This window comes from Emydura macquarii, unplaced genomic scaffold, assembly GCF_026122565.2.
Source record: "Emydura macquarii macquarii isolate MOO-44397 ecotype Brisbane River unplaced genomic scaffold, CSIRO-AGI_Emac_v2 contig_532, whole genome shotgun sequence".
NCBI classification, from domain to species: domain Eukaryota; kingdom Metazoa; phylum Chordata; order Testudines; family Chelidae; genus Emydura; species Emydura macquarii.
The window spans coordinates 29,150-42,283 of NW_027130669.1; the positions used below are offsets into that span (position 1 = coordinate 29,150).

General features: G+C 53.1%; 1 protein-coding gene across 1 annotated transcript in view; it reads right to left on the minus strand.

The window, feature by feature from the left end:
* Positions 1 to 5,601: 5,601 nt before the first annotated feature.
* LOC137147326 (zinc finger protein 850-like) overlaps positions 5,602 to 13,134 on the minus strand; it is a 37,495-nt gene continuing 29,962 nt past the window's right edge. Inside the window, exons 6-8 of the mRNA XM_067539341.1 lie at positions 12,879 to 13,005; positions 11,289 to 11,390; positions 5,602 to 9,988 (exon numbers count right to left, since the gene is read on the minus strand). Of these exons, the coding sequence (XP_067395442.1) occupies positions 7,599 to 9,988; positions 11,289 to 11,390; positions 12,879 to 13,005 (2,619 nt within the window). The 3' untranslated portion in view covers positions 5,602 to 7,598. The remainder of the gene's footprint in view (positions 9,989 to 11,288; positions 11,391 to 12,878; positions 13,006 to 13,134) is intronic.

Here is a 13,134-nt window from a genome sequence, read left to right on the forward strand (position 1 = left end):
CCCCCCGGTCTCTTCCAGCCCATCGCCCCCCCAGAGCTGTCCCCTTGCCCATCCCCAGACCTTTGTCTCTTTCCCGGGCAAGGTGGCCACTCTTGGTCTCCACTTGCCACAGCCTGTCGCAGCTGGTTGACCCAGGCGGGCGGGGGGTCCTGGCCAGGTCTGCGCACGTGTGGCTGGGGGAGGCCCGTCCGCCCTCCAGTGGTATCTGCACTGATCACACACCCGGGTCCCATCACCGACACATGCGTAACATGGGGAAACTGAGGCGCACACCCAGCACGCAGAGACAACCCCAAGAATATCCCCACGTCGTCACAGCCCGTTGGTGGGACGGGCCCGTCGGCCTGATAGTGTTGTTGTGTTACCGTCGGTGTGATAGTGTTGTTGTGTTACCGCTCTGCACCCGTTCGGAAAGACACTGGGTCACTCGTGTTGGCTCCTTCTGGAATCAAACAGTTGCTGGCCTGACGGTCCCAGAATTCTGCCCCTGGTGCAGCTGGCTCACGCCGGTGCTGCTGTTTCTGGGGACTTCTGTCCCCCCGCCCACACACACACAGGGCAGCCTCATTATACCATTTCAATGACCTCTTCCCTTCTTACCAGGTCCTCCAGCCCGGGATCCTAGCATCCCAGTAACAAGGGTGGAGCTGGGCTTCCTGCATCAAAGGGACTCCAAAGAGAAGGAAATACCGAAAACCATCTGCACAGGTGAGGGACAGCCGCTGAGACGCTGCCTGCACCAAGCCAACCCGGCAGAGCCATGTTCGCCCCACGGCTAATGGCCTGCACCGAGCCCGCCAGCCGCCTGCCATTAATCATGGCTCTCCACCCATGTGCTTCCGCTGCCCGGGTCAGCCTCTGAGTCATTTTATGATGCACCAGAGCCCTGGGGAAGCGCCGCACAGCCCAGCCAAAGGGGCTCTTGGAAAGTGTTCCAGGCTCAGTAATTCCATGGACACGGAGCTCCTTAGCCCTCTCTCTGTGTGTGGACTCATTTAAAACAGACAATGCTCAGTCGTGCTCAAAATATTCCAGACAAGCATGTCAGGCTGTGGGGTCATGATTGGCTGAGGCTCGTTTTCAAACCCTCACAATCGTAACTAACAAAATCTAGTCTGGGGGCTTCCTACAGTTTGCAGTTCCCATAATTTACAACTCGGAGCTGATCGTTTTGTTATTGTGAAAAGCCTCCTGCCTGGGCCGAGAGGCTGTTTGCCACGTTTAATCAGGAGAGGCAGTTGTGAGAGACCAGGGGTCCGTTCAGATCTGGGTGCTGCCGGCTGCTCTCAGGTACATCAGTGTCAAAGGGGCACGGTCCTCCTGAAAACCCGATTTCCAGCAGAGCGCTTTGCATGTGCTTTGCTCCAGGGCGCCTGAAATCCCCGTAACCGCATGAGATTATAGACAAACCAGGCTGCTCTGTTCTGAATGTGTGTTTGCTGTGAGCACTGAAACCACCTTGTCTGTGGGGCCAGTTTGGCTGATGATCAGTTGCCTTTTTTCCTGTCAATTGCACCAGAAAATAACGTCCCTTTCATGCCTGGACTGGGGGCGCTCATATGCACATTACTCCCTAGCTCCTGCACGGGGCGTTTCCCTGTACCACCAGCAGCGAAGCTGAGACTAAAGAGACAGCAGGGCAAGCCTGTGGGCCTGGAAGTGGAGGAGGAAGAAAGAATCATAGAATCATAGAATATTAGAGTTGGAAGGGACCTCAGGAGGTATCTAGTCCAACCCCCTGCTCAAAGCAGGACTAACCTCAGCTATATCATCCCTGAACATGGGTCTGAACATGGCTGGTGCCGATGCCTTTGGTCTGCTCAAAAGACCCTTATGAATTTTTTAAAGGCATTTGAAAGGAAAAGTTCCGCACATGCCATTTAAAGGGGACTCTGGGGGAAACTCGTTTGTGTTTTCCAAATTAGCCAACTTCAGCAAAATGAAAACCGCTGAGTCCCTGTCACTGGAGCTACCCCTCTGGAGTCGGGGTCTAAGCAAGTGAGAGCAGGCGTTTGCCCAAAGGTGACGTAAGGAAACAGGAGCATGAATGGGGGCTGCCGAAGGTCCATTTCCTTTCCTGACTGGGTTTGGGGCTGATGAAAGGGGCTGGAGCAGGGCCTTGGAGAGCGAAGGTCCCTTTCTTCATGCACAGATGAGCACGGCACCACTGCAAGCTCACCCTAGTCTGCCTCCAACGCCGGGTCTTGGCAGGATCATCTCTAGCAGCGAGATTGTAATTCAGTCGGGATGGCTTAGCTGGTCCTTGGTCTCTGTGCTGAGACTCCCAACAAGGGCCAGGCCATGCCAGCTGGGGGCTGGTTTCTGCGTTGTGGAGACTTGTCCAACAGGAACTAGCCTGAAACCTCAGCTCCTTTCACCCAGGCTGTCAAACAGCTTCCACATAACAGCTAGTCCCATGCCCTGCTTGGACTGCAGAGAACCAGCGACCTGGAGCACAATGCTCCAGATTGCCTTACAAACCCCTTCCATTATCCAAGCCTTCCGGAAACGTGTCCGCATTTCCCTTTACCCCAGATCCCAGGGAACCCTGGGTTAGTAACGAGGCAGTGTGAGATGTTAGCTGGAATAAAACCAGGGGATTTGTGACAGTTTGGGCCATTTCCCCGCTCCAGTCAATATTCAGAAGAGTAAGTGCTGTAACACGGACTGATCTTGAACCAGAACTCAGGGCTGTGTTCACTGTATTTTTGCTGCTGGAACAACTTATTCCTGTGACTTGGTTGTCAATCGAATGTTTCTTAACACTGGGGCTGTCCTTTGTTACCAGTATGTGCAATAATGTCTGGATCTCTCTTTCTTTAATATCACAGACGTTCTGCCTGTGAACAGCATCAAGCGCGAGAAGCATCACGGGTGCCACACACAGACACCAGAAGGCCTGGAGGTGCCACCAGAAAAGGAAAATATTTTCCAGTGTCCTGAAAGAAGAAGGAATTTCGCAAACCCGTGTATGGTGACGGGGAACCAGAAAATGCCTGTGGGAGCAAAATTGGTGGCGGAGGGCCCTGGTGAGTGAGGCTCCTGGAAGGCCACAGACAGCCCCGGGAAGGGGAGAGGGCAGCGGTCGTTCAGTGCCCCTGCTGGACCAGGGCAAAGCTGCAAGGGTAAGGTTGCTCAGAGGTTAAACCACAGGACGCGTGCAGCCGAGGGACACTTTGTATGCAGTGAGTGCGGGAAGAGCTTCAGCTGGGGGTCGTCCCTTAACATCCACAAAAGGACCCACACCGGGGGGCGGCCCTACCAATGCCCCAGGTGTGGGAAGCGCTTCACCCAGAAGCAGCACCTCCTCGAGCACCAGCGGCTCCACAAGGGGGACAGAGGCCATCAGCGCGCACAGGCTGTGAAGACAGAACTCCTGTAGGCTGGGGGGGAGCTGAGCACGGGCACATGAGAGCGTTTGCAGCAGGAGCACGACTATCTAACACTAGTGAACCACACTCTGCCTTCTGCCGCACCCGGGCATCCAGGGCGGACTTTGCCCCTGGGACACCATAGACTGGGGTCTGCGTTTCTGGCGCACGCCGGAAGTTGGCGGGAGTTTTGGGTGGGCCAGGAGTGCAAGAGCGGACACGACGCAGGACGTAGCTGACGGGGAAGGAGGTACCGCTACCATGTCTTCCCTTGTTTGCCGCTTGGCAGGGGAACACAACGTGCACTGCTCTGTCTGAGGCGGAGTGCGAGAGGCTCTGGCGCTGCAGGCCACAGCGGTTGTATCACCTAACGTATCGTCTGAGCTGGGGCTGTAGCAGTCGAGTCGCACAAAAGTGGTAACCCGGCCATCGTATGTCTGGGCTCTGCCCCCTCGCCCTGACCTGCCATGCCAACACCAATAACGTTAAAGGCTTGAAAATGTCCAGCAGATGGGATTGTTCCTTGCTTTGCACCACAGCCTGAGTCTGTGCGTAGCTGTTGCCTTTGGTTTCAATCGATGCCCCAGACGAGTGACTCCCGTGTTAAATACGAAGGTGGTTGTTCTTTATACGCCGTACTATCAATGCCACCTGAAGACACTCATGTACAGGATAGTGCCTGGAGCGTAACCGTAGCCAGAACCCATGAATAAAACCCTCGGGAAGTGTAACGTTCCCCTGGCTGACTCTGTTCCCTCGCACCCTGTCTGCAGAGCAGAGCCCTGCCTAAAATCAGAGCAGTCACGTGAAATGAGTCAACGTACTGAAATAATGGCACCAGCCCCCCTTGCTAATCCCGAGTCAGGCTGACATTCAGGCCTCACCTTGCCCCGCCACTGTGCTGCGTATTGGGCTTGATCTTGCACTGTTGTGTCATGTCCTGTGGTCGCTTACACCCAGAGCACACGTCTCGGGGTGAGACAGAAATGCAGCTCCTCCCTCCCCCAGCTTGTTTAAAAGCCTTACCTCAATATTCTTTGCTGTACTGGTTTTAGAATTACAAACTCTGTTCTGGGGGCGAGATGTGACTGTGGGAGGCCATCGTATCACCCCGGTGGTGCAGGACTATTTTAAGCATGTATGTTTTTATTACTGATATTTTAACCTCCTGGAGAAAGTACAAGACAGGGAGAAAGAAACCTCAGAAAAGTCCAAGCCCTTAAGAGACTTTGACAGGGCGTTGGAGTATTTAAAGACCCGGGGAGTTTTGTTTCCTCAATGACTGGGTGCCAGGTGCCATAGTGAGGGTTATGCATGTTTATGGGCGGGGGATAGACATTTTGTCTCTGTTGCAATTAAAATACTCGTTTACTTTTAGAAGCTAAAGTGATAGTGGACCATGACTCCTTTGCTGGTTGTGTCACAGTGTCTAACTCACTCTGTACCACGCGTGTTAACTAGTCATTCGTCTTCTCAGAGGGGGAAGTCTCCATCTGTGTCATAGAATCATAGAGTTGGAAGGGAGCTCAAGAGGTATCTAGTCCAACCACCTGCTCAGAGCAGGACTAACCTCAGCTAAATCATCCCAGCCAGGGCTTTGTCAAGCCAGGCCTTAAAAACCTCTAAAGATGGAGATTCCACCACCTCCCTAGGTAACCCATTCCAGTGCTTCACCACCCTCCTAGGGAAAAACTTTTTCCTAATGTCCAACCTAGACCTCCCGCCCTGCAACTTGAGACCGTTGCTCCTTGTTCTGTCATCTGCCACCATTGAGAACAGCCTAGCCCCATCCTCCCTGGAACCCCCTTTCAGGTAGTTAAAGGCTGCTATCAAATCCCCCCTCATTCTTCTCTTCTGCAGACTGAACAAGCCCAGAGGGGGAAGTCTCCATCTGCATCCCCATATCAGCCCCCCATGTTCAAGCAAATGTTCAGATTCCTGCCCCAGGTCTATGCCTGTGGGGGAGGCGGCTGAACATCGAAGTCCCCGCATAGATGGGAGGCTGGGTGGAGAATCTTGCCCCGAGTTTGCCCCCTCTAACATTATCACCTCCATGATCTGCCATAGCTACCCATCAGGGGGGCCTGATCCAATGTCATCTGATGCCAGTGGGAGTCTTGGCAGCAGCAGTGGGAGTGCTAGTGTAGACAGGGCCCAGGTGCGTCATCCCCACGCTGTCTAATGGTGGTGCAATGGTTCAGATGTTGGTAGAAATCTCCCCAGACCCGCAACCCAAACTGCCTTACCTGGAAGCTGCCAGGCAGTGTCTGATCACCAGCCCAGCGCCTCCCACTTGCAAACAGGCAGTTTACGAAGAGTCAGAATACAGCAGTTCGCAAGTGTATACAGTGCCGCTAGGGCCTGTTTTTTCAGTGCTGTCTGCTCTCCACGGCCAGTGACGTCAGTGGGAGCTGAAGGCTTCCAGCCCCTTACAGCACTCAGCCCTCACTGCTGTGCTGAGGTGTGACTGATAGCAGGTATTACTTTAATCTCACCACGGAGACACATTGGTTTGTACAGGAGCTATTTTTATTTACAAAATGAAAATACACACACTGCACTGTACTGTACGTCCGAGACTGTAGCCGCATACACTGCTATGCGACTTTACCTAGAGTGTGACGCAGAGGTCACGTAGGACCCGTCAAAACACCAAGGGTGGTGGCTGGGGTGGGCCATTTAACACTGATTCTTCATCATTGGGTTGTTCCAGATCAAATTCGCTCCATTTACAATTAGCAGCAGATTCCAGCCACTGATGCTGCAGGTTCCATGTGGTACGTGAAACACGAAGTGAAGCGCTCTGCTTCTCTGCTCTTCCTGTGATTGTCACAGCATGTAGCGACAGAAAGGGACTGCCATCCGAACAAGAGGTTTCATATTCCACTTCCTGCCCTGTCACTCTGCCCCTCCGTTCTTTCCTGCTTTAGAAACCAAGGCAGGCATTTTCTGAGCTCGCTGTGGCCATCTTCTCAGGAACGTCTTTCCTGCGTATATTATCTTTGCACAAAATACATCAAACCCATGTTCTCTATTCACTCGGAGGCTCTACATTTTCACACCAGGCCTCCCCTGAATGAGTGTGAAAAAGGTGACTTGACAGAGCCCTTTCAGAAACATGAAAATCTTAATCAGGTCACCTTGCAAGCCTCATCTTCTCCAGCAGGAGAAAAATTAACCCCTGAATCTTTTACTCCTTTAGATTCTTCAGACAGCATCTTTGCGGCCCTCCAGTCCACCCACTGTAAGACGACGATCTCCCTCCTGTGGGGCAGGGATGCATCTCCCAGGGCCCTAATACAGCAAGAGCACCCTCCCCAGGGCCATAATCGTCTTTCTGTGGTCCAGGGAGGGGCCACTGCCACAGACAGAATCCCAGGGGGGGTTCCCACAAGCACCATATGAGCTAACATCCTGTCTCATTCAGTGTAATCAGCACCAACCACGCAGCCTCTGTGGCCAGAATTCAGCTGACCACTCTGCAGAACAGACAAGACATGGTCCCTCACCAGCACTATTAGCTCGGCTGCGTTGTCAGCTGAGTCAGAACCGTCTGAAATGTGTTTCTTTCCCCATCCTCCATGGCCACTGTAGCATGAAGTTAGCATCACTGATCCACCGCACCTGCCACTGGTCAGCAGCGAAGGAAGAAATAGAATCACAGGCTTTACTCCTTTGAAAACGTTCTACTCGCTGGACGTTTGTGTCCCCCCATTTGTTAAGTTTTCAAAGGTTACTGTACAAGGCGGTGCAGTCTTTGTGGTTTGTTAATTCCTGCAATGATCCCATCTGAAATTTACACGTAAACAGCAACAGCGGCTTTTCACACATTCGGTGCAGTTCTGTCGTCGCTCTCCTGGTTCCGATCTGCAGAGTCGAGTGAAGCAGGACCTCGTAGTGAAGCGTCTGTCCGTCCCCATCGATTCCCGTGAATGTCTGTCTGGGGACCTTCGAAATGCCCAGTTGTGAGGAACATGCTGATAAACAGACCTGGACTGTGCGCTGTGTATTTGCTGGTGTGAACGGGAGGTTAATGTGAGCTGGATGGTTAGACTGGAGCTGCGGGTCCAGGCATGTGGCCCTGCACTAGTGATGTGTTTTCAGTGCTCTTGAAGCTTCTCTCACATCAGCCGTGTGTGGATTCCTAGTGGTTATTTTACAGTACGCGTCTGCCTTGCACCTTCCTTGCTCAGCTCCTCTGGGCAGGCGTCTAGTGCTGCTGCTCTTTCACCGCTGGTAAATGTAGATGGTCTCCTCCTTCCGTGCATCCCCGAGTGAAACCGGACTTCCAACCGAGACTGAAATCTGGCTCCCCATGGAGATGGCTCCCACGTTGAGCATGCGCCTGTGTGGATTTACCGCTGCGTGGACTCTCTGGTGCCGCATGAGGTGTGTTTTCTTGCTGAAGCGCTTCCCGCAGAGGTCGCAGGGGAAGGGCCGCTCCCCGGTGTGGATCCGGTAGTGCGTTATCAGGTGCGTTCTCTGGTTGAAGCTCTTGCCGCACTCGGTGCAGGTGTAGGGCCTCTCTCCGGTGTGGATCCTCAAGTGTCTCTTCAGGTCCTGCTTGTGCCTGAATCTCTTCTCGCACTCCGTGCAGGCATAGGGCCGGCTCCCCAGGTGGGTCTTCTGGTGCGTGAGGAGGATGGACTTCTGGCTGAAGGCCTTCCCGCACTGGGCACAGGCGAAGGGCCGCTCTCCGGTGTGGATGCGCTGGTGGGTGTTCAGGTGGGTTTTCTGGCTGAAGCTCTTCCCGCACTCGGTGCAGACAAAGGGCTTCTTTCCCGCGTGGATCTTCTGGTGGGTGATGAGGTTCTTCTTCCAGGTGAAGCTCTTCTCACATTCGGTGCAGGCGTAGATGGTCACGTCCCCCGAGTGGACCAGCTGGTGGGTGAGGAGGTTCTTCTTACAGCTGAAGCCTTTCTCGCACTGGGTGCACCTGAAGGGCCGCTCCCCAGTGTGGATTTGCTGGTGCCTCATCAGGTGGGTTTTCTTGCTGAACCCTTTCCCACATTCGCTGCACAGGAACGGCCTCTCGCCCGTGTGGATCCTGAAGTGGGTGACAAGGTGAGTCTTCTGGCTGAAGCGCTTCCCGCATTCACTGCAGGCGAAGGGTCTCTCTCCGGTGTGGATCCTGTGGTGCCGGATGAGATCCTGCTTGTGGCCGAAGCTCCTCTGGCATACGGCACAGGTGTAGGATCGCCGCTCGAGGTGAGTCTTCTGGTGCACGGTGAGCACGGACTTCTGGCAAAAGCTCCTGTTGCAGTGAGCGCAGCTGTACTGCCTCTTCTCCTCATGGGTCTTTTGGTGCGTGATGAGATATTTCTTCCAGCTGAAGCTCTTCCCACACTTGGCGCAGGTGAACGGCCGCTCCCCCGTGTGGATCCGCTGGTGGGTGATGAGATTCTTCTTCCAGCCGAAGTTTTTCCCACACACGGTGCACGTGAACGGCCGTTCCTCTGTGTGGATCCGCTGGTGCCTGGCGAGGTCTTGCTTGTGGCTGAAGTTCTTCTGGCACACGGAGCAGGGAAACGGCCGTGTCCCCGAGTGAGTCCTCTGGTGCCGCATCAGGTGGGTTTTCTTCCTGAAGTTTTTCCCACACTCGGTGCATGGGAACGGCCTCTCACCCGTGTGGATTCGGAAGTGTGTTATCAGGTGCGTCTTCTGGATGAAGCTTCTCCCGCACTCGGTGCACTGATAGGGCCTCTCTCCCGTGTGGATACGGTAATGGCGTATCAGGTCTTGTTTGTGATTGAAGCCCTTCTTGCATTCAGTGCAGATGTATGGCCTCATTCCCATGTGGGTTGTCTGATGAGTCATGAGAAGGGACATTGGACCAAAGCTGTTGCCACAACCAGTCCAATTAAATGGCGCCTCCAACGGCTGCTTTCCCTGGTGCGGTTCCAGGCCAACCTTATCTGCAAAGTTATCTTCGTATTCCATGCACATGTACGGCATTTCTCTCTTCAGGTGTTCTTGGAGAAGTGCAAAATTCTCCATGTCACCAAAGCTGGATTGTTCTGCCTCTATTGTGCTCCTCAGCGATTTGTGAGGGATCCTGCAGACATTCCCCCAGTCTGAGCTCAGGGCGACCTTCTCTTGGCATGTTTCTGACAATCGGTTTGGTACCTCCATTTTTATAGTGGCATTCTCTTGGGTAGCTCCAATGAGGCTCACCGGCTGCTTTCCTGATTTGCACGGGATCCCCAAGAGGCTGTCCCAATCTGAAGACTCGAGAACAGCGTCTTTGGACTTTTCCGATGAGAGTTTGGGTGATTCTAATTTTACAGCAAGGTTCCCGTTCTCTGCTCCTGCAGGGTTCACCTGCTGCCTTTCTGGTTTGCACTGGATCCTGTAGATGTCTGAAGATTTGGAAAGATCTTCTTCAGACTTTTCTGATGAGGACTCAGCTGGCTCCAATTTTATAATTACGTTCTTATGCTTGGCTCCTGCATGGTACATCTGCTGCCTTTGTGGTGTGCACTGGGTCTTGTAGGAGTTTCTCCAGTCTGAAAACATGGAGAGATTCTCTTCAGATTTCTCTGATAAGGGGTCAGGTGGTTCTGATTTGATGTTAAAGTTCTCATGAAGGTTCTCATTGTCATTCCCAGAGCCATCATCTACAACACAGAGAAGAGAGTTCAGAATATTATTGCAAGGGAGGGTAAAACTCTTCGTATCAACGCTTTCCGATTCCCGATGTGATCCCACGGATGTATGTCCTACAGCAGCCCTGGTAATAGTCACCTTGTGCCACATCCGTTCTAGAGACACAAGGTTTACAAGATTTTGAACTTGTGCAGGAAGTCACCATGCCAACAATATGGTAAGTTTTTCTAGTGCCTTCATGTTAGGATCTCAAAGCATTTACTGGCATTAATTAATCCCCCAGCCCCGTGCTGTGCGATAGGTAGGTAAGCAGTACTGGTATACCTGTTTTATAGAGAGCTCACTGAGGCATGCTGAGATCAAGTGACTTGGCAGAGGTCACACAATAGGTTAGTGACAGAAAGCTGGGAACAGAATCCCGGAGATCCAACTCCCACTGCACATGCTGCTTCCACCCTTTCCATGATGTATTAGAATTGGCTGGTTACAGATAAAGTTGCTCACGTGATTGTCTTTATGATTTTGACACTAGGTGGCATTGATGAAATACAGATTTTCTTTTAAAAATGCTGTCGGGTCACATCCGTTTGTGATGAGTCACAGGGCCACGCTACTGTTTACTTGCGAAGATTAAGATGACTGCCACCTCTTTGTAAAAATGTTCACAAAATTCCAAAATTGTTCAAAAATGTCAGCTGAAAAGGTTGAGTAGGAAAATCCATACCAGGCAGCGTGACATTAATCATGTGCTATTCCTGATTTCTTATTGGCTGTTCTCCCAATCAGGAAGCACACACAATATAATGTGTCTTAATTTGCCTAACCACACAGTGCTATAAGAAGCACTAATAATGAATAACAAATAATCAAAACAAACAGTTTGCAAACAGCCAATAGCCCGAAAATTACAGGCACAGACTGTTCAGAGAATAATAAATCCATTTGAAGAAATGGAGACTGGATTTGAGAGTGACAGATTAACCTAAGAGGTGCTGAATTCGTAGCAAAAAATTCAACAAGCACTAGGGGAACAAAGTATTTGAATGGCATTTGAAAGCCGAGGCCGGGATGTAGAAATCAGTAAAAGAACCAAGATGTGACAGCGAAGAGGTAAAAATCTGCAGCTCGGGACCTGAAGTGTTTATGGAACATCAGGTTCGTTCCTTTTCTGCCCTGTCTGCATCAGCCACGAAAGCTCAAAGCATCGTGTGTAAATGCAGCCCTTCCCCAGAAAGCTGTGAACTCATTTCCGCTGGCTGGGGCGGGCAGGGCCGACACCCGGGCATTTCCGGAGGAGGTCTGATCCCTCACCTGTGAAGCAGCTTCGCAGGGCCCCCTCTTCCGCTGTGTCGCTGCATGCCCTGGGACGGGAAGGCTCCTCCCCTCGCTCGCATTTCATCACAGAATGACCTGCTGAGAGCACGAGGCAGACCCAGTTACTTTCCTTCTGCATCTCCCAGGCTTCAGAGTCTCCTGTGGCCCCTAACATGGTCCCCTCCTCCTGGTGAACGTGCCCTTGGCAAGCTGCAAACTCCCCTCCCAGAGAGGGTCTCGCCTCTGCGAGCCCTGCTTTTTCTGCTCCCTCGCAAGGGTGGGTTTACCTGCTGCTCTGCCCCTCAGGAGCGTCCCCCTGTTTGGGGGCATCTCTCCACATGGCCCGGTCCCCTTCTCCTCCAGGGACTCTCATCTTGGCCAGGGACTTGCTCTAGCTGGGGCCAACCTCCTGGGACGGAGACCCGGCCTAGTTTTATTATTAATTATTATTATCCGCCGGATTTGACACATTACCCGCCGGACTGGACACAGAGACACAGCTGGAGTGGCCATCTCCATAGCACAGCGCTATCCATCGCACCAAACTCTCGATGGCCCACACCCAGCGCCACGGCAACCGCTTGGCAGACAGGGCCCAAAACCGGAGGGAAACCAGGAGTCCGGCCAGGCGCCGTCTGCAGCTGCTGGGTCTCCCCATCCCTCTCCCGCCAGTAAGAGACGTGGGTGAGATGGCGACAACCCCTTCCTGGCCCCACACAGCAACGGGCCTCGATGAGGAGCGCCTCGCTGGGATTGCCCAGGGCCCACTCCCCATCCACGGTCTCATGAGAGGCCAAGGAATGAGTGAGCTACAGACCCTCAGCTCCCCTCGCACCGCTAGGGCCCGGCCTAGGCTGAGAAAAAAGGGGGTGTATCAAAAAGTGCTGGACCCCCCCCCAGGGCCAACCTCAGCCAGCCAAGTCAGCTTGTACAGTGTGAAACTGCGGCTTTGCCAGGCCCCATCTAGTGTGTGAAAGGGGGTCACTGAACAGTGGGGAAAAGCTGCCTTTCCCCTAGTCTAAACTGGCGCGTGGAGGTAGGGGGTGGTGCGTGTGAGGGTCTGGCAGTGCCGCAGTCCGGGCTGCTCCTGCTCGGAGGAGAAACAGAGGCTTTCAGTCTCCTGAATGGTCCACCTCATGGTAAAGAGTCATTTCCCGGTCGCATGCCACGTCCGCTCCCGCCCCGGCTGCCCCAGTCAGGACCCGGGTACGTCGGATTTCCTACTTCCGTATTCCAATGACCGCTGTTCTGAAAGAGCAGCGTGTGTGTGCGAAACGGGGCACAAAGTCACTCCGGATGTCCGTGATTGTGACACCGCTGGGGTCAGTGGAGTGGTGGCTGCACACACCAGGTCTGAATTTAAGCAGTGTGTGGGTAAGGGCTTTATCTTGCACACGCTTCCCATAGGGAGCAGTGTTTACTGCCCGGCGTCATTCCACTGCTTGCAAGGCGGTACGCACGACTCCTGGTACGAACTGTCTGGAAGATCAGAGCCCTAGATTTTAAATGTGTAAAAATAACATGCAGGAAACCCCCAGAATCAGGCTATCGGTAAAAAAAAGAGACAAAGCGATGGTTGATTTTTACCCATTGAGATCAGAAGCTCATAATTCTCCCTCATGACGTCCCGGTAAAGCTCTCTCTGCCATTCTTCCAAAATCGCCCACTCCTCCGGTGAGAAATAGACACTGACATCCTCGAACGTTACCAGCCTCTGAAACACAAACAGGGAGCTGCTGAGCGCCCTCCTGGAACAGGGAGCTGTGAGGGGTTGTAAGGGGGTTGGGAGAGTGCTCGGTTCTGGATCCCGTCAGGCCGACTGGTTGTGCTGTGCTTCCCTTCC